The sequence below is a fragment of the Symphalangus syndactylus genome, chromosome 6, assembly GCF_028878055.3.
Source record: "Symphalangus syndactylus isolate Jambi chromosome 6, NHGRI_mSymSyn1-v2.1_pri, whole genome shotgun sequence".
NCBI lineage: Eukaryota > Metazoa > Chordata > Mammalia > Primates > Hylobatidae > Symphalangus > Symphalangus syndactylus.
Window position 1 is genome coordinate 131,499,686 of NC_072428.2, and position 21,446 is coordinate 131,521,131.

The window sequence follows — 21,446 nt, forward strand, 5'->3', positions numbered from 1 at the left end:
AGGTGGCTAAAACGGTACAAATTAATTTTCTTACTGTTCCGGAATCCAGAAATCTAATCTCAAGGTGCCATCAGGGTTGTGTCCTCTGAAGCCTCTCTCCTTTGACTTGCAGATGACCTCCCTCTTCTGCCTCTGCACAAGGCTGTCCCTCTGCATGTGCACGCACCAGGTGTCTCTTTGTATGTCCCAAGCTCCTCCTGTTATAAGGACGCCAGTCAAATTGGATTAGGACCCACCCTAATGGCCCCATTTTAATTATCTCTTTAAGAGCCCAATCTCCAAATATAGTCACATGTGAAATACTAGGGGTTAGGGTTTCAACATACGAATTTTTCAAGGGCAGAATTCCTGTATTTCCATGGCCATCCGTAGATGTGTAAAAACCAAGGGAGAAGACTCCAGGTTCTATGATAGGAATCTGAGCATATTCTCTTTGGAAATGAGGCTAGCCTCTATGGATGGACCAGTGCCTGTAGTCACTTGAATTGGGATGCTGTGTTGCTGTGGAAGGCTCACACCTGGGTGCAGAGCAGCCTTGTCGTGTATAGACACACGATATACAGGAACACAAACCCTGCTTGCCCCAGAGGCTTGACTCCCGAGTTCCACTCCTGGCAGTGTGCGCCTGGAGCATTTGCACAGCTTGCAGAACGATCAGTGATTTTTGCCCCAACTCAGAGCCCCATCCCTCTCAGCATGTTCTCTTTCTGAACACATCCACCCTCCCCTGCCTCGTCCCGACAAATCCCTAAGGCACCTTTGATGTAAAACCCTGTGACCTGCCTGTTGAGTGCTGATGATGCAATCGTGTATAATTCAACAGTAATTTATATTCTGTGCAGGTCTGAACAAAGCTGTAAAGTGCTCTCAAGAGCTAAATGTGGCTGAAGCATTTAATCTGAGCAAAGGCAGGGTTTTGTATCATCCACTTCCCAGGATGGATGTGCCAGCGTTGAAGGAGGAGGCGCTCTCCTTCTGTTTGCTGATTTGCTTCTTGTTGGCTTTAAAGATTGGAGAGGGAATAGAGGGAGGTGTCTCATGGAGGACTTGGCTGCTGCTTCTCTGACCTCCCTGACATGCACAGCCACGTGGGTGTTTCTGCAGAGCCTGCCTCGCAGCAACCTGTAGGGCTCCCGTCAGAACAGAGGCCCTCTCTCCACGTAGCAACAAGGGAGGAAGCCAGGACTGGGGATCCGCAGACACCATTCCTTATTCCCGGGAGCAGAAAATGTCACACAGATGGATATCTGGATCTAGAAACCTGTAGAAATTGTGCACCATTGAAGTTGTGGGCATAACTTGGTCACATAAGGAATAGATATTTGGGCAAATGCCTGTGCACACAATGTGTAACTGCCCCGAATCTCTGTGAGAAGCCTCGTGAGGGCCTTGGTTTCCTAGGAGACAGCTTCTTGAATTAGTAAGAGCATTTCTGCTGCCTAGCCTGAGGCCTCAATTTTGATGCTATTTCTCCATAGGGTCCATTGCTGTGTCTTGACTGCTGTGGCTTCTCTGAGAATCCCTAAGTGGAGTGGAAACACATGTTCTAGTCTCCCCTTTCTGTGTAGGCCAATCCAGCAACAAGCACACAGGAAGCACCGCCTTGTCCACCTTATACACCTGCAATTAGCACTCAGAGTGAGCTGAGCAGGGAGTTGGCTCCATAACTCTGAATATCAACTCAGAAATATTTTGGTCATTAACCTTTAAGGTGGTACTGGGAAAGAGCCATTATTGGGTTGGCTGACTAATTGTTCCCTGGTGACATTTCAGAGTGACAAAAGAATTAGCTGCTCCCCAACAATGCTGTCCCTACCTGGCACTTCCTAACATTAGCGACGCATTCCAGGGATCCAAGTTTCTGTTTCCTCTGGCCCACGTGGTGCTTTCTAACTTTCAAGCAGGGATTCACTGATGTCATCACTACAACACTACCTATTGGCCCCAGAGCAGAAAGCGGGACTGTGAGGAAACAGCAGAGAGGGTGGCCAATTGGACTCTCTTAGCCCAGGACTTTCTAGTTTTAGGGCTGAAAGTCCCATGTTCCAGGCACCAACCTCCCTCAAGTTGCAGGCAAACTGGAATGGTTGGTCATCCTACTAGGGAAGCAAGACTTTGAAGGAATAAAAGAAGTCAGGATCTTATGGAAATTTGGGCTGATGGAGGTAGCACTAAAAATGTGTGTGTGGCCAGGGAACACCTTGAATATACCATGCCCCTGGGGATGGGGTGTAGAAAGAAGGAAATGATCACATGAACCAGTCGTGGGAGTTCAAGTCAGAGGAGAGGAGGATGTTGCTGGCGAGGACGTGTGATGTGGGGAGAGAGAAGAGCTGGGAATTGCAGGGCTGGAAAGACCAGTGGAGGGTAGGAAGGACTGAGGGAGAAGCCTGGAGCCAGGACAGCTTGGAAACTGAGGAAAGAGATATCCAAGCAGGAGGAAGGTGTCAGATAGCCAAAAAACTAAAATTAGCAAGGAAACTAGAAGCTAATATTTGGCAACCAGAGAAATATTAATGAGGGATGGCAGCAATGTGAATGTGAAGGAGATGGAGGAGGCAGCTAAGTTTGGTGCTGGGACAAGGAGTGGGCAATCTGGGCATGAAAGTGGCTTCCTCTCTTTCACCCTAACAGTGTGGAGGGGTCCTGGGGGAGCAGCACGTCCAGAGCACTGAGACTATCCTCCCCTCTTCCAGCCAGGTGTTGACAAGGGCTCAGAGATGGGAGTTGCAAGGTGACGTTGTGGATGTGATTCCTGAAAGATTTTCAGGAGGGGACAGTCATCAAAGGAAGCAGGTGCTGCCTTTGAGCCAACACAAGGAAGCATGTGTGTTTACATAGCCCCTTCCCCACCTCGGCCATGCCTTCCCACTCGCAGGTGTTTACAGACGGGGACACTGGAGCTCAGGGGTCTGCAGGGTGCTGCTGCTTATATGTCAGCAGGTCTTAACAGCACAGCTCTCGGCCTGCAGCTACTTGGGGTGGTGCCATCCCTTCTTCTAAGTGGACTCCTGAACTCTGAGCCAATGCCAGTGAGAGTTCTGGCACAGAAAGGGTAATTAGTTTTCGTTTCTTATTCCAACCAGCTGCGACTGGCTGGCTCCAGCTAGCTGCCAGGAGGGCTGGGTTGAGTAGGAGTCTGAGGTCCCTTCCAGAACCAGTAGGAAGAGGGTTGAGATCAATTTGCTGTTTCTGCCAATGGCATGGCCTTGCCACCCACAGAGCAGCCACTGGACTTTGCTATCCAAAGGACAGTTCCTCCAATGACATACCTTAGTTCCCCTCGCAGATGGACAAAGCTGGTGATTTTCAAAAATGTTTACGTCACTGGAATTCTTTCTTCCAGTGAAATTTCACATGGAAACAGATCAAACCAAAGCTCTTCTGGCCAAAGAGAAGAGAGGATTGGGAGTCTCTTCTACTTCCTGCCCTCCTTCCCAGTGGCAGCTCCTGAGCTGCCGCCATGGATCAGGGTTTGAAAACCACTGGGGGAGATGCTACTTCTGAAGAAGGCCAGGGACAGTCTGAGAGAATGACATTTGAACTGAGATCTGAGCAGAGCTGGAGGAAGGCCATTCTGGGCACGGGAACAGCCAGTGCAAACAAAGGCCCTGAGGTAGGGCAACCTTCACTGGCTTGAGAGAGAATGCTCTCTAGTAAGGCCAGAGTGTAGGGAGGGTGGGAGTCAGGGTGATAAACAAGGTTGGCTAGGTAGGCGGGATGCACTCAGGTAAGGCCAGATGCGCAGGATATAGGAATTGTGTTCTGAGTGTGATAGAAGCTATTGGAGGGTTTTAAGCAGCAGAGAATCATAATCTGATTAATTTTTAAAATACCACTGGCTACTCTTTGAGGGCAAAAGTAGAAGGCAGTACTCCAGTGATCTGTTACAGTGGTCTGTGTGAGAAATGATGGAAGCATGACTCAGAGGGTAGCAGCAAGCCTTTCAGAAGTTAGAGGCATAGTAAGTGTTGTCTGCGAGCATGCCGTCTTACCACAGGCACAGAGCCCTAGGACAAAGGGGCACTGAGATGAAAGGAGGGATGCTCTCCAGACCTAGTGGGGACCACTTTCTGTTTACTGTCTGCAGAAACCCTGTCCCTCCTTCAAGACTCTACTCCTGTGGGAAACCCTCCCCGACCCAGCATCATCATCTGTATCAGAGTATAACTCTTACCAGTTGCTACTGGGTATTTATGACTCATGCTCTTCCCAGAGACTCCTAGACTTGGGAGGGAACCTTACAGTCCTCTACTCCAGCTCCCTGATTTTACAGATGAGGGACCCACCATTCAGGGCTGATAACAAACTCAGGTCCCTTCACCCTCAGTCTGATACTATTTTCACTTCATCTTCAACTTTTCATTTATGCACGTCTCATATCCCTGCCTAGAGTATAGGCCTTTTCAAAAAGCTTTTTATTTTAGATTCATTAAAGATTAATTCTTAGATTAATTAAAGATTCTTAAGGGCAGGGATCATGCCTTATTCTTTCTTTGATGTCCATAGCATGTATCATAAAGCTTGACCCAAACATAGAAGTTCAACAAATATTTGCTGATTTGCTGTTCTGCATATTAGGGCACCCACAGCCACAGGAATGTCTCCCTTCTTCCCCATCACCACAGTTACTATGCCACCAATGCCCCCTCCCCAAGACCTGACATTGCTTACCACCAGCCACCACTCCTACTGTCATGACTGCCCTGGCCAGGGTTATGCCTGGCACTGCTTACAGCCAGCATGTGGAGCACACAGCAGAACCCAGCTCCCAAAGGAAGGGTTGGGGGCAGAGTTCTTTTCATGTTGTTGTTACACCATGACTACAGTCAGTATTGGAGTCTGATTGGGATTAGACCCAAACCCCAATTCACAGTGGGCGTTACTAAGAAGATATGACTATGCATTACTATTTATTCTAGTTCTTGGATCCTCACTTATGTATCAATAAATGCTCATGTGAAATACAATGACAGATCCCGAAGACTTAGCCCCAGAGGCCATGGTCTGCTCCTGCTGGGGAGAGCGGGACTTTATCTTTCCCATAGAGGGGATGCATACGGACTCTTTTCTGAGCAGAAGCCCCCTCATCTGCATCAGTAGCTCTCCCCAGGCTTGTGCCACTTGCACAGGGGACTGCTGAACTTTGGGTAAATGGAGTAGGTTGCAGTTCCCATGCTGTAATGTCTACTGCTGTCCTTTAATTAGACATCTTTTCCAGCAGAGCCATTTGAAATATTTTCCTAGAGGACCTGCCCCCTAACCTCAGCTAGTCAGTGGGGAGGAGTTTTGAACGCCACACTCCCCAGTTTGCTACCAAACCACAGGCAGAGAGTTGTGTTCATCACACTAGACAGAAATCTGTCAGTCAGGGTCCTTGCCCATATGTCTCCCCTTTGTCCCCCTCTCTATGGGATTCAATCAATGTTTGTCAAAGCATATCTTTACGTAAACTGTCAGAATATGGTGCTGAGTAGGAATGGCACCACGTTATTCATTCAGTCCCTTTATTGAGGATCTACTATGCACCTACATTTATCTATTTCTAATTATTAGCACACATTTTCAAATTTGAACTTCTATGTGGGGAGGTACATAAAAATATAAATTATTGGCTGGGTGTGGTGGCTCACATTTATAATCCTTATTAAGCCCAGCACTTTGGGAGGCCAAGGTGGGTGGATTGCTTGAGCCTAGGAATTCGAGACCAGCCTGGGCAACATGGTGAAACCCTGTCTCTACAAAAAATTTAAAAATTAACTGGGCGTGGTGGCATGCACCTGTAGTTCCAGCTACTAGGGAGGCTGAGTGGGAAGATCACTTTAGCCTTGGAGGCAGAGGTTGCAGTGAGCTATGATTGCACCACTGCACTGTAGTCTGGGCAACAGAATGAGAACGTGTCTCAAAAAATGTATATATTAAAAACATATAAATCCTTGCTCATAACAGAAAACAGTAGCATATATGGAAATTAATCAAACCTCTTCCAAGTCTTCCCTCTTTGACACATTCAATTTCCGAGCAAGTTGTATCAATGGTCTACTTTAAAGGCCATCTCAAGTGGGAGCCATAAAGGTGTTTTCCCATCTATGGGAATATTGACAAGAGCTAACAGAAGGAATTTCAAAAGGTTCCACAGTCACAGAGCAACTAACAGGAAGTGAAGGCAGGAAGATTCCTCATCAACTCCATTAGTACAGCAGAACAGCAAGATGAATGTTATGAAGAAGTCGAGTCATTTTCTACTGGTACTTAGGTCCACCCAGACCTTATCCCTTCACTCCCCATTCATCAGCCACATCCTTTGTGTCTTGCCTGCCCTGCTGTGGAATATGCCATGAGAATCATGTATATCCAGCTTCATCAGCTACTGTCAGCTTGGGAAGACCACAGTTTCCTTGAGGTCGACCTCCTGTCTCAGAACAAATCACTGGACTTCACCAGCGTAGCATGGTTTTTGATAAGAAGAAATTTCTCCATTTCTTTAAGTATCCTCTGTAGAAACAGTTTATATAAAGTCCTTGGGTGACCTCAATCCCATCCACAGCTTCAATTTATGAGATGATGACTCAGACCACATTTCTGGCTCAGAACTTTCTATCAGGCTCCAGATTCATGTTTCCAAATGCCTTGAACATCCCAAGGGTGGCTTGAACTTGAACTCACCTCACTGCCCCCCCTTTCTGTCCTAAATCTAAATTTTAGTAAATTATAGCATTACACATCCAATGATAGGTTCACAAACCAGCATCCACAGTAGGTGAGGCACGAGCAGGCTGGCTTTGGTCTGCTGGAATCTGGTTTATTAGAAACTAGTGCCAAGACACAGCTTCCTCTTACTCTCCCACCCCAGGCAATTGCTCTTGCCTTGGCTGTGTCCTGCAGGCTGCCTCATTCTCCTCTCCTGCCCCTGCTTCTACCCACCTGGAATCACTTCTCCAGGTCATACAAAGCACCTTTGCCCCACACAAGGATTCAAGCAGGCTGACCAACAGAAGTCATCCTGAAGAACTTGTAAAAACTATAGATTCCCATGCTGTTCCCCAAGACCTTCTGATTCAGGGAGTCTAGGTTGAGACGTAATCCACTCTGGGGACCATCAGAGAATTCAGTCTGAGCCCTAGTGCACAACATGAAAAAAACTATGATGTTCTGTAACTCCCACAAGTTTGGAGTACTGTTCTCACAAGCATTGATGGCACTACACACACACATCACACACATGCATAAATGCATCCACACATGCACAAAATACAAATGCACACACGTGTGACACAAGTGCACTTCAGTCATACTGTCACTGTGCCCAGATCACCTTCAGTTGTTTCTACAAATAATCATTGAGTAAACAATCATCCACTAAGCCATTTGGAGCTCCCAGCTCTGCTCCCACCTTGCCAGACTTCCCGCTTCTCCCTGATGACCACGGCAACCTCCTAACTGGTCTGCCTACCTCTGGGCTGCCCTCTACACTTCTGACTTAGTGGTCTTTGGAAATGCAGATTGAAGTCACCAAAGTGCCTTGACCCTACATAAAGGTCAAACTTCTCAGCTCTGAAAACAGTGCTTGCCCAGTATCTGGGGCTTCATTTGGTCTGCCCTCCGACAGCCGCTCCTCAAGGCACCCTCACCATAGACATCTTCATATCTAAATCTTGCACATGTCCATACCTAAATATTTGTCCCCAGGTGGGATTATTTTCTTAAGGTGAAATTACTAGGACAAAGGTATGAGTATTTTAAAAATCACTTTTCTGCAAGGAAACACCAGCTTACACTCCCCCTAGAGTCTATGGGATGCCCCCTTACTAGTTTTGGAGATGATCTTAAAAAACAAACAAACAACAAAAAAAACAACAAAATAAAACAAAATCTTGCTGATTTGATAGATTATCATTATGCTTTTAATTTTCAATTCTTTGGTTATTGGTAGAATTGACCATTTTTCACACGTACTATCCATTTGTATTTCTTCCTCTGTGATCTGGGCTTTGGCCGATTAAGTTTTATCTTTCTCCAGTAAAAACTTGTTCCAAATCCTATAGCTCCAAAGTGTGGTCATTGAGCCAGCAGCATCAGCATGCCCCAAGAACTTCTTCAGGATGCAAATTCTCAGGCCCCCACCCCAGACCTCCTGAACCAGAAACTGTGGGTGTGGGGCTCAGTGATCTGCTTTGAGTCCTCCAAAACTACAAACTGCCCTAACCCATGCCGAGTGAGAGAGAAGGCATCTGGAACTTAGGTGTCAAACAAGGGAAACCCATGAAGTGACCCACTTTGCCTGGCACCAGTTGTAAACAGTACAGTGGATGAGACTGCAAGCTCTGGAACTAGCCTTCCTGAGTTTGTAACCTGACCCTGCCAGTTACTAGCTGTGTGATCTTAGGCAAATGACTTAAGCTCTCTGGGTGTCAATGTCCTCATCAGTAAAATGGGGATAATATAACCCACATCTTAGAGTTGTTTTATTAATTAAGGTTTCAATACATGCCACATACTTAGTGAGGCAGCGTCATTATCTGGGGTAATTATACAACATTTGTCATCTCACGTCAGGGAACTCGAGGACACAGACACACAAGAAGTGGGTTTAGGACCGGAGGTTTAATAGGCAAAAGACAGAGAAAGGAGAATAGCTCTCTCTCTTGCAGAGAGAGAAGGGTGCCCAAGTGGGACTTCCAGTCTGTGGCGAAGTGCATAGGGTTTTATAGACCGACTTGAGGTGGCGGCATCTGATTTACATAGGGCTCAAAGATTGGTTGAACCAGGTGTGACATTTACATAGGGCGCGATGAAGCTGGCCACCCCATCTTAATCTTTTCATTATGCAAATGGATTTTCTACCTGGCGGGCACCATCTTGTTTGCTCCTTACTGTTGATGTGGTTGACAAAGGAAAGGGAAGATGCAGCCACCGTGTTGAACATGCCTAGCCCCCAGGCAGCCTTTTCCTATTGGCACAGCTGCCGGTATGCACACGTGCAAGCTTCCAGCTTACTTATCTATGTCTGCAGCTCAATTTTACAGGCTGCTGATTTGCTCAAAGAAATGATTTGGGGGCTGCTTTTTATTAAAAGGAAAACCTTACCGAGGACTTCTTTACCCTCACTATCTGCCTAAATAATTCATTTTTAACCACTATATCATTAGCACAGTTCCTAGCACATAGCACTTAATACTTATTTTAGGGTCAACTGTGGCCATTTAAATTATCATGAGCTCGTGAGCCTCATTCTTCCACTCTATATTTTCTTCCTTGTCTTCCAGGAAGCTTCTGGAAAAAATTAGGCTAGATCTTAAAGAAACAAGGCTCAATCTTAAAGAAACTTGGCTGTTAGAAAGCAAGAGTTTTAATAATAAATATAAAATTGAATGCACCTCCTTTTGTTCCTTCCCTATAAAAATGCTTTTCCTTTTTCTTTTTTTTTTTGAGACGGAGTCTCGCTCTGTCACCCAGGCTGGAGTGCAGTGGCGCAATCTCGGCTCACTGCAAGCTCCGCCTCCCAGGTTCACGCCATTCTCCTGCCTCAGCCTCTCCGAGTAGCTGGGACTACAGGCGCCCGCCACCACGCCTGGCTAATTTTTGTGTGTGTGTATTTTTAGTAGAGACGGGGTTTCACCGTGGTCTCGATCTCCTGACCTCGTGATCCGCCCCCCTCGGCCTCCCAAAGTGCTGGGATTACAAGCGTGAGCCACTGCGCCCGGCGCTTTTCCTTTTTCTTCCTTCCATTGACCCAGGTCAGCCTTCCCAAACTATACATCCTTCTTCTGCTCATTGCTCTCATATCAGTGGTTACATAAAGAACAGAAAACACAGCAAATGCAGAGGAAAGTTATTGAATTCATTTTAGGCACACCAAAACTTGTTGTATTAGTTTAAAATGAGTTTATAATTCTAAACCATTTTATATCATTCTACCTCTTATGCAGTTTTCTTATTAGAGACTGATATAAGTAATGTTTTTAAGAGGACGTCCCATCATCAATAAGTTTGTGAAATTCCACATAAAGTAGGGTAGATGAGTTACCTTAATATTAATGTAGATGATGCGTGTTCATGGGTGAGAAGTCATGAGCAGGATTCCCTGTCTTTTAACTCTGCCTCCCACTTTGTAAAGGATTTCATAGCGTTAGCATCCCAGAGAGAACACTTTGGGAAATGTCTTACAAGAAAAAGGAAAATATTTCCAAGTTTTGGAAGAATTGTTGGTGAACAGATTAAAGGAAAACATAATTGTATGAATAAGTTGTTATGTATAAGAAAGAGAAAAGATTGTTTTTCTCTTTAAAGAAGTAGCAAACAGGAGGTGTTTTCCATGTCTCCAAAGAAATACAATGAATTTAAAATGCTTTAGGAAAATGAACTGAATGCTCTTCTGCTCACTCTACCCCACACAAAATGCTCACGAGATATCTGTTAGTATCTTCCCAAAGGAGAGACTCCCTGAGTGTGTCCAAGACTGGGCCATTATTGGAGAGTGATGAATACTATTCTCCGCTACATGAATATTTCCAGATATTGACCTTGGTGATAACCTGCTCTTACCTAGACTTCCCATTTTTCCTACTCAAGAAAACTGAAAATGTAATAATATTAACTTTTCTCTTTCTCTCTCCCTCTCCTCTCCCCTTTCCTTCTCCATTTCCCCATCCTGTGTCTTTTCCTTTGTCCTCCAGGAACCTTCTGCATCATTTCACTGTGCACCTGTGTGGCCGGGATCAACTTTGAGCTGTCACGCTACCCACGCTACCTGTACGGACTCCCTGATGACATCAGCCATGGCTATGGCTGGTCCATGTTCTGTGCATGGGGAGGCCTGGGCCTCACACTCATCTCGGGATTCTTCTGTACCTTAGCCCCTTCTGTTCAACCTGTCCCGAGGACCAACTGCCCTAAATCCAGACCCGAGAATGGGACAGTGTGCTAAAAAACAAACCCATACATACATATATATATATAAATATATATATATAATATACATATATAAAACAAAACTAAACTAAATCAAGACCATGCCAGTGCCAAGATAGAGTTGAGTTGGCTCAGGCACCTGCATCTCGCCGGACTTTGTGTTGCCTCATCTCTGAGATGGGGAAAGTTTTTCCATCCTGTGGCTCTTCCATCAGTTCTTGACTTTTGGCTTCATGGTCTCTTGAAGACAGAGCAAACACCACCACTTGCGACCACATCTTGATCCCCATCACTGGCGAGGATGGGGTGGTGAAGGTACAGTGGCAAGGGTCTGAGGCAGCACAGATGTAGAGAAGGAAGTGCCACCCACTGGGCCAACAAGAGAGGACGCCACCCCAACCAGTCATATCACAGGGTAACAAAGCCCTTAGTTCCTAGAATGTAACCAAATCATTGAGGCCATTTTCAGAATCACTTCTTCTCCTGCTCTTCCTGTTCGGACTTCCTTCCCAGCCCACCAGCAACACGCAAGGAGTGGAAGAGAAAACAAACTGAGAAGGACGTTTTCTCTTTGCTGCCAAACTTTTGGACAATGTTTCATCGGTGGGAAGGGAAGAGAACATGCTGAGAGGCAAGATCTGCATCAATGAAAGGACGCTTCGGTGGATGCTCAGACAACCCAGTCTTACCTTCCAGCTGCCTTACACCCAGTGAAACAAGAGGCCACCCTGTCCCCAGCCGCACCTGCACTCCCTGGGCAGACTGGAGCCTTGGAGTCATGCTGTGATGTGTGTGTGTGGGTGTGTGTGCATGTGTACTTCCGGCGGTTTCCTTTTTTTCTTTTCTACCTTTTAAATGGAAATACTGCATTATGACTGTTGTCTCTCTATCACTGTAGTGGTTTCATGGCCCCAGATAGAGGCCCAGAGACCTAGAAATTGTCATGAGGGACAGGCCTATAAGGGTGCCAATTCTGCAGCTACAGATCCCTGGAGTGGTGTGTGTGCGTGTGTGTGTGTGTGTGTGTGTGGTGGATGTTTCTTGAGCGTGGGGTTTTATTGTTTGTGTTGTGTTTTTTTAAATTATTGTTTTTGGTATAGCTGAAATTTCCAGAGGGCAGAACCAAGAACAAAGCCACTGGGCCAGAGGACCCCCGTGGTTCTCCACATTACAGCTCTGGGACTCTGCATGATTTAGTCCTCTAATTTTGGAAGTTCAAGGCACAGCTGGGCACATAAGCCATGAGAGAAGAGGGGGAACACACGGTTCAGGAGAGAGAAGGAATGTTGCTCTGGTTGCTGTTGTACAAGAACATAAACCAACAAGACCTTCACTCCCCATTATAGAAGCTGTCCTTTGTCACTGGACATCTCCCCTTTCCCTAGGGGTGACCTCTGTACAAACGAAAGGAAGTGGGTCACATGCAGAGAGAGCACCTCCATTTCCCATGGGCTCAAGTTTGTATGATATTGTGTAAATTAATGCAGAACTCTTGACTCTTTCCATCCTCTTCCTTTCCCTCTTGATATTCAAGGCCATGAATCCCAAAATAATAGTCTTAGTGGCTAACACCCAAACAGAGGTGGAATAGATCCACCCCAGTGTCTCGGGCTCATTTGAGCAAATTAGCACTGCAGGTGCTGGCAAGCAAAGTCAGCCAGAGAGTTGTGAATGCTGTAGTGGTGGGACTCTGCTGGAATGGGCTGGAGCCGCTCACAGTCATCTCAGTGAGCCTGCTGGTGCCCAGCAGCCCTGGGGAGGCCAGGTGAGAATCCCTGAGCTGGCACAGCCATGGTCAACTGTGTAGCAGAGAATCCCATTGTTTCATAAACAAATATGCTTTGGGAGCTTTGCCAGGCACTCAGCAGCCTTCCTTCCACTGCTGTGTGATCTGTTTCATTTACACGTCTTCCAACCCATCTTCCTACCACCCTCCTCCTTTTCTCACCTACTAACCACTTACCTTCTCTCTCTTCTATCTTCCACCCTCATCTGCTCCTTTGAACTGTGTATGTGTAATTCATATCTGGATATGATATGACATCTGATGTGCATGAATGGGGTTGAATGTGGATCTCTCTGTATGTGTATCTCTCTGGTGCATTTTGTGTACGTTTGTGTCAGTACGCACCTGCACACAGGTGTGGGTGCACTACTCAAGACTTCCTTACTGGGGACGCTGGTCAGCTTCTGCAAAAGGTCTCATGTGTGAGTTCCCTGTGTGTGGGTGTGCTGGGCGATAGGGTAAGTTGTGCAACGGGGAAAGTTGTTAGCTTCCAGTTGGGGTTCTAAGGATTATTTTTAAAACAAAGGATTTATGCTATGAGAAGGGAAATAATTTTCAGGAAAACCCAGTTTTTCAATTGGGCATTTTATTTCTAATTTTCTTTGAAAAGTTAGATTTCTCCCTTAAGGGGAAGGGTATACTTGGGCTTAAGGAAAAGTGAAGAAAAGTATCTCAGATTGAGAGGCCTTGTGTCTTCCTTCCAAGTGTCCTGAAGGGGCTCTGCCGAGGAAGGGACAGACAGGCGTTCACGAGCATCCATTTGGGGGAGAGGGCTTGTCTGTGACCACACTGAAATTCCAGCTTTTTTCCAGTTGCAGGAGAGAGGGGAAAAATTCTAAATGGGGAAATTTGCTATGAACCATTTAAACTTTTTGTAAGTAACCATGTTTGAGGGTGCTGGCTCACAGACCTATCATTATGTATATCCTCTTTTTTAAAAAAAAATCCCATACTTTCAATGAATAGATGATCTGCTCTATCCAATTATTGTCTTTGTGACAGACATTTAGCAAAGCTTACTGCATCCCTTTGAAACCTTGAGAGTTCCTGAAATGTTAGAAAGCTCCCAGGAAAGATGTAAACCTGGGCTCAACTCACCAGCCCAGAGCAGGGGTTTTGAGTGACTTCTTTGATAGTGGGGCCAGATAAGTATGAACACACTTTGGGATCTGATCCTGCTGGGAAGCAAAAGACACCCAGCCACATGACCAGGATAGAGGCCCCTTTCAGAGGGCAAGTCCTGGCCAACGGGAGGACATCTCAGGTGACCTTGATCCCTCTAGCATAAAGGCTTGACCACAGATTAAAACATGTGACTCCAACCAGTTACGGAAGCTTTCTGGCTGTGAGGTAGCTGAGGGAGATGAGGAGGAGGAAGAGAGGAGCCTTGACTTGTGAGGCTCTGTAGATCAGACTCTGCTAACTCTAAATCAAAGTAGAACCCAACCTTATGAGGGCATTTAGGGTCAATGACCTCACTAAAGTCACCAGCCGCAACCCCAGGTCAAGTTCAAACTTCTTACTGGCATATGAACATGTATGTGCTTTGAGCTCCATGCAAGTCAACCTTGCGCCTGGGGCCCATTGCAACTTTTATTTCCTTCCCTACTCTACTACCTTGAGATTCAGGAAAGTGAGGTATTCCACCTAGAGAGAGGTCCCATATCTTTTTCTCCTTGTTTTGGGAGTTATGGTTTCTTCTTCTGTTTCCATTTCCTCTCTCTCCACTCACTCCTACTTTCCTCCTGCATCAACTTTGGTCAATTAACATAGATAAGTGATTCATCTGTAGAGAGTCTCCTAGACTCCAAGCAGCCCCCTTCCTTGTTCATTGTGGCGGTAGGTTTTATAAGGAGGTCTGTGTCTCCCTGGCATCAAAATATGAAAAATAAAATCTGTGCCTGTTCCAGCTTCAATCCTCCTCCAAGCCTTAGCTTTTCAACAACCCTACCCTTTCAACTTCAGGGATCATGGAGTCACAGAGACTGGACAACTCCTCCAAATCTAGACAAAGACTTTCTTAAGCACCCTGAGTCCAGGTGCATATCTTCCCATCAGGGATGAGTGGTCCCACCTAGCAATGCTTGCCTCTCCTGTGACAAGAGGGAAGGATATCCCAAGACTCTGAGACTGGGCCCTATATCTCAATATTCATCCACACTCATGATAAGATGCCGGAAATGAATGCACTGTGTGTGGCTGTCTTGATTTAGTGGGAGGATGTGCTGCTTAGGTCTCCAAAGATGCCCACCTGGGTCAAATTCAGAATAATGAACTCAGGTACATCACCCAGAGGCATTTAGAATGGATTCTCTCTTCACCTGGATTATGCACTGAGTGTTAACTGATTTTTCAAATATCTGGGGGAAGGAGTGGGAAGAGATACACTCTGGTCATCCTTTGGTGTGGTTTGTGGGGGATACTTGGTTGATTCTTGTAGTTAAAGTGAAGTTGCTTTTCTGAAAATGTTCCCTCTCTTCAGGGGACTTACCCATCCAGGGGACACAGCCAGCCCTTTCCAGGGAAATACGATGTTTCTGAGTGAGAGGTGATTTCAGTGCAGATAGAAAGAGCTGGTGCACACCAGCAGGGTTGCCTTCCATGCTATCTTCCAGCTGGTGTGGGATAGACTAAGGGGGCAGATTTTTAAGAACCCCACCAGAGTTGACATACACACGGGATTCTGGTGTCTGTCTCTCAAAGCTCTCAATGTCTGGGGCTGTGTTTGCCTTCTTTTCATTGATGCTGCCATGATGCAAAATGTTTCTTAAACATTATTCCTAGTTCTTAGAATATGTGATTACTGAGTATTGGATTTCTTTCCTGAATAATACCTGCTCATTGTAGAAAATAAGAAAAATAAAATACGAAAAAGACTACAAGATTTTTCATAATCCAGTCACTCTGAGGCATCTACCGTGGGCCCAATCCAAATGGTCATGACCTCAAAACTTCCCCCAATGAGTGCTTGTCTCTGGGTTGGCAGCTGGGGCCATGTGAGCAGTGTACAGCCACAGAACCACACTGGTCTGCATTGAGTTGACCCTGTGTTCCTGGCAGCAAGAGTGCAGGGCCCTGAGCCCCCAGAGATAGCAAAGAGGCCTAAAAGTTTAATGCCAGACCTTAGGGGCAGGATGGAGCAGGGCTACAAGATTTCTATTCAGGCCTGTCTGCCTGCTTTCTTTCCTTTCTTCCTTCCTTCCTTTTCTTTCCTTTTTTTTTTGTCAGATGCCATCTCAATCTAATCATAGATGTAAGAATGCGGAAGCCAGAGTAACTCACTCATTAAGCTACACTTGTATAACAGTTACTGTAAATTTCACTACAGCTCTGCACTGAAATGATTTGTGACTCTGGGCACTGTGTCTTCTCCATACTTGAACTTCCTCATCTACAAAATGAGGATAAGTGATAACACCTTACCTCATGGTATATTAAGGGTGACAAAGAAATTGCAAAGTGATTTGCAAACATGACGTGTCATATGAGTTATGTATGTTCTAATTATCCCTCAGAAGACCCCCCGCTGGAATGGAATTCTCACATCAAGTGTCTGTGCCTCGCTGCTGAAGGATAACCCAGAGTGCAAGGTCATCTTTGTTGCTGGACAGGGCTGGACCTGTCCCACTTAAGCACACTTAAAGGATTCTATTCTTCATTCAGGTCCCCCAGAGAAATTGGCTCCTTATTTTACTTTACCTACTCCTAGACTTCCTTTTGTCTAGAGCCAGTTTTGCAAAGGGCACCTTTATCCATCTCAGTTATTCCCAGAGGTGACAGAATGAGTAAACCATATGGGGCAAATAGCATATATGAGCTAAACCAGTTAACTGTTAACCAAGGCACATGGTCAATGCCTTAGTATTTTTTTTTAATTCTCCTAACATTATTTCTAGCTGTACATTCCCACAAGGAATGGGTGGAAGCAAATCAGATTCTGAAAGGTTTCACTGATCTTTCAAGTTTAGGATGAGACCAAGTCTCAAGGAGCTGGGATCTTCTTTCTCTTGTCAGTTGCTGAAGCCAGTAGCTTCATTAAAAACATACGAATTCATATAAGGAAGCCCTTTGGATGGTACATTCACTAAGACGTGTCTGGTGTGATCCTGTTTGGGAAAAACAGAATCCTAGGTTCTAAACAAGAAAAGAACGCCCTTCCCAAAGAGTCCGCACACTTTCTGCTTTGCAACGGATCAAGTGTCTGTGTGAGGGTGAGACTTCCTCCAAGGGAAGGGAAGCCATTGCTCTCTCTGTAGATAGAGCCCAGCCGGTAACGGGGGAGCCACCCAACTGCAGGGGGGTGTATGTTCAGGTGTGAAAAACAGAAAACTGGGTCTGAACATGAAGAGTTGCATAGCATTAGTTCGAAGAAGCTGGCATCTCTTTGGCAAACACCAACCTCAGCAAATGCAACTCCTTCACTTCATTCCCAAGGACCAGGTGTTGCTCCTTAAGGAACTCTGTATCCCTCTCTCCTCTCCAGAACCCCATTCCTCCCACTGGCTGAGCTTTTCCTTTCCTTTCCGGGTCACCCATAGACCCTCTCCAGTCTGTCTGTACCAGTGCGTCTGTGTTGTGAGTGTGATGAAGCCTTTCCTGTGAAGAGCTTTCATGAACTCATTCTCATACTCCTTCCCCATTTCCACCCATGGTGTGACTGTTTTGCTATTCAAGACTATCTGTAAAAATGTACAAATAAAAGTGAAAACTGAAAATAAAGGGGAGGGAGATTGAGATTAAACAAATGCAATGATGTAGCCCTTAGTTTTCTGAGGACTTATGTGGATGGCCCTAAAATCCTGACTTAGGGTGGGATTTGAAGGGAGGGATACCATTGACACAGGAGGTTTTTTTCTGGTTATTTCTCTCACAGTCACCAGTGTCTGCTTAGAACTCTGTGTTCTAAAGGTTTTTCCCTGTAAAGTAGAATGTACTTCCCCCAAAATAAAAGTAAATCAGCAATGTTTGAAGGGTCATGGCAAGGGTCATGACAAAGACCTGACTCTGGGGTGGCATGAGTGGCCCTGTCACCGGCTCACTCGGGGCCTTGGGGGAGTCTCGTTACCTCACCTTGTCTCCATGTCTTCTCAGCCAAATGGGGATCAGGGGCTTCCAGGGCTCTGGGGGTGCCCAGTCCCCTTGTGTATTTTGCTGCTATTTTTAGAGAGACTTTGAGCCCTTGCCAGTGTGTGCTTACTGCGTGGAGGTAAATTAGGAGACGTTTTCTCTCTGCTACTCCTGGCCCCTGCTTTCGCCCCTCAGAAAGTGACCTTGAGCTAACAGCCAGTTTGCACTCAGAGTCCAGAGCCTTCTATCTACCTTTTCATCCTCAGATTCCTTTTCCCACCCGCTTTGACGATCTCATTTTACTATCTGTCTCTACTGACTGAGCTTTGCTACACTGGGCTGGGGTAGGAGACAGAGCATCCAAGGAGATGATGTGTGAATTGCTTTGTAATTTATGACTCACCATATAAATGTGGCTTGCAGTGTCAGAAGCAGGGAGTCTGGACAAAGGTTGCTACCAAATAAGAATGAAGATGGCGGAGGCAGTGGTGGCGTGGAGGCAGTAGGCAGAAGATGTGGGTTGGGAACAGAGGTAAGATGAAGGGAGCTTTGGGAAGGAGAGATGGCAGAATCACCAGAAAATCCTCAGCAAGGCAGCAGAGAAGGATCCTCAAAGCAGTAACCCTGTAGTAATAGGAAGTAGGAAAGAGGAGCAGGGATTAGGTAAATCTGCAGCATAAACAGCTGTCTCCCTGCAGGACTGAGAAGACCAGCTGCCCCAGAGAGGGGAGGCACATCGAGCTTGGCCAGTGACCCAACCCATGATTAGAGGCACCTTCAATCCCAACTTTCCTCTCCTCTGCTGGGTCACAGTGATGGAACCAGCTTCAGGAAGGTAGTATAGACCAGCGTCATCCAATGGAACCATGATCCAAGCCACATATGCAATTTAAAATATTCTAGTAGCCACATTTTTTAAAGTCCAAAGAAACAGCTAAAATCGGTGAAATTAATTTTCAGACTACATTTTAACCTAACATTATCAAAAATAGTATCACTTCAGCATGGAATCAATATAAAAATTACTGGGATATTTTACATTCTTTTTTCCAAATGAAGTCTTCAAAATCCAATGTGATTTTCCTCTTAGAAAACATCTCAATTTGGCCCAGCCCTATTTCCAGTGTTCAATACCCACACCTGACTACTGGTTGCTGTATAGGGCAGCACGGACTTAGGTTCTTCATTAGGAGACTGATGGGATGGTCCTCCCTGGTGGGTCACTCACTGCCATAGCTCTTGTCATAGCTGATGAAGGCAGGAGTGAATCTTATTGTGTTGGCCTAGAGTAGAAAGCACAGAGCTATGTCGAGGCTGCTGTCTCAGCCTCTGGAAGTTCTTCACCTGCTTAGTAAGAGGAGATGACCACTCCTGTGGACTGCATGTCCCATTGCCCCCGAGGGTGTCGGTGCTGCCCCAGGCATGTCCCTGATGACCTGTCCAAGTCCTAGAGGCCAAAGCAGGCCATATTCTTCAGCTGCAGGAATGTCAGCTACTGCCCCCCACCCCTTAATCTGATCCCCTTATCATATAGTGGGGAAGGGGCAGGCAGGCCTTCTCTCTGTCAAGAACAAAGATCTCTACAACATTTCGTCATCTGGGCCAGTCACCTGCTAAGATCATCTCACCAATATTTGGAGCTGTTTTCTGAATCCCTTAATTTTCTTAAATATTTATCTTAAAGTCAAATGCTAAAAAGGAGATACCCTGGGAAGGGCAGTGGCCACAGGCAGACTGGGTCTCCTAGGAGGTGGCGGTGCTGGTGACAAGTTCTACTTGCACTGGGACTCAACCCACCATTGCCTACCTCTCTTCCCTGCCTGGAGACCTTCCTTAGGATTGAAGAAACCTCTTTCGTTTGCAAAAAAGATAAGTATCGAGATCTTACTGGAGAGAACAGAATAAAATGCAAGGTGCCAACTCCTGGGTATTCTCAAAGCATTTCAGAGGTCAGTATGACAAGGTTTGATTGATTTAAAATATTACATTCTGAGCCCTGTGTTACTGAGCAAAAATGATTTGGTGAGTATGTTTTCTGTATGGTCATTAGACAGGGACCATAACCGACAAAACTCTCAAATGCCTGGAGTGTTTATGGCCCACCAGATTATTGCTCAGTCAATATAAATTTATTTACCTTTATTTTAATTTGCATAATGCTTTCTGATTGGTCAGACAAAGAGTGGTGTGTACTGCAGGATTCTAACAACGCCTCTGCCCTTGGAGGTAGCAATTCCTGTGGTTATTGGTGCTAAAATAAGATAAAATATTATGTTAATTTGTTCTGATATGATGTGAATAAATGTATTGTTTAATCTTAACAAGAATGCTACATCTTATCAGATCTATTGTACTGTCTGTTCCTTCTCATAATTAATTAATTACAGGAAAGGTGATTCAAACCAGATCTTGAAACTATTGTGATATTCTGAGAGGTAAATTTAACAGGGAAGTGGGAGGGGGGATGAAAAGGGAAATTGCCAGGTTCCTGTGACTTTGAAAGGACTGAGGAAGCAGAGAGCATTTGGGGACTTCACTGAAACTGACTGCATCTTGCAATTTTCTTTTTCGAATTGGCAGAAATATTGTATTTCCATCGATTGAAGAAAAACAAGTGTCTGGTAATTAAATGACTTGTTCATGGAAAAAATAAAAATAAATAATCTGTCAGTTGTGGAATGTAAACTGATTAAACAATTAAATAAAGAAGATTATGTTGTGTGTTTTACAGGATTGTGTCTGCTTAGGGGTAGGGAGCATGATGGGGGTGGGTGGAGGCTGCAGTGTTTGATGGTGAAGGGTATTTTTCCCTCGGGTTCTGTAAAGAAAAAAAAGTACAATTATTATGTAGATAACCAGCTGAAAACTTGAGTCCAGAAGAAAATAGATAGGAAACATTTCAATCACGTGAAGGCCAAAGTACATGCTTTGCACGTTGGGTGAAAGAAGAAAAAATGGAGAGGGATTCAGAAGAGAAAAAGAGGGAAACTGTTGTTTTTTTCCTATTACTGGCATTAATAACTCTTTTTAAAAGACTTTATGAGATGCTGGAATGACTAATTACATTCTAACCCCTCAACCTGTTTCCCGGTTTCCAGTGAAGAGAGAAATTTCTCTCCTACTCTTCATCAGCTTTGTCCCTAACTTTGAGTCACAGTTCCTTTCCACCCATCTACCTCTTCAAAGGTTTGGGCTCACACCTGGGTGGGAGGCTAGGGGAGGAGGGAAATGGACTGGAGAGGCAAGTGCTCTGTAAAGGGTGGTGTATCTCAGCCAGCATTTACAGTGAAAGAAACTGGCCGTGTCTGATATAATTGGGAAAGTAATTTACTGACGAGACATGGGTAGCTGGAAGCCTGTAGGAAGGAAGGCAAGAAGAAAAGCGTGGCTGAGCAGCCAGAATCGCATCTCATGCTGATCTGGACCCTGCAATCACCGCTGCTGGACTCTGGGCACCACAGCTCGCCCGGCTGCTGCTACTGCCCTGAGGCTGTATGGCGCTGCTTCTGCCGCCAACTCCACCAGGATGAATCCCCAGGGCCCTTCTTCTCTCAGGCAGTAGCTCCGGTGTCAGAATCCCACATGGGTGCGCCATCTAAGGAGACTGAGAAAACAGGTTTAGAGCCTTTGAATCTTCTCTCTTGAGGGATGAGCCCTGCCTCCCACCAAGATGCATGGAATA

At 45.6% G+C, this 21,446-nt stretch overlaps 1 protein-coding gene across 1 annotated transcript in view; it reads left to right on the plus strand.

Annotated features, from left to right (window-relative positions):
- TMEM178B (transmembrane protein 178B) overlaps nt 1–20,492 on the plus strand; it is a 414,373-nt gene extending 393,881 nt beyond the window's left edge. Inside the window, exon 4 of the mRNA XM_055284269.2 lies at nt 10,677–20,492. Coding sequence (XP_055140244.1) covers nt 10,677–10,927 — 251 coding nt within the window. The 3' untranslated portion in view covers nt 10,928–20,492. The remainder of the gene's footprint in view (nt 1–10,676) is intronic.
- The last annotated feature ends 954 nt before the right edge of the window (nt 20,493–21,446 follow it).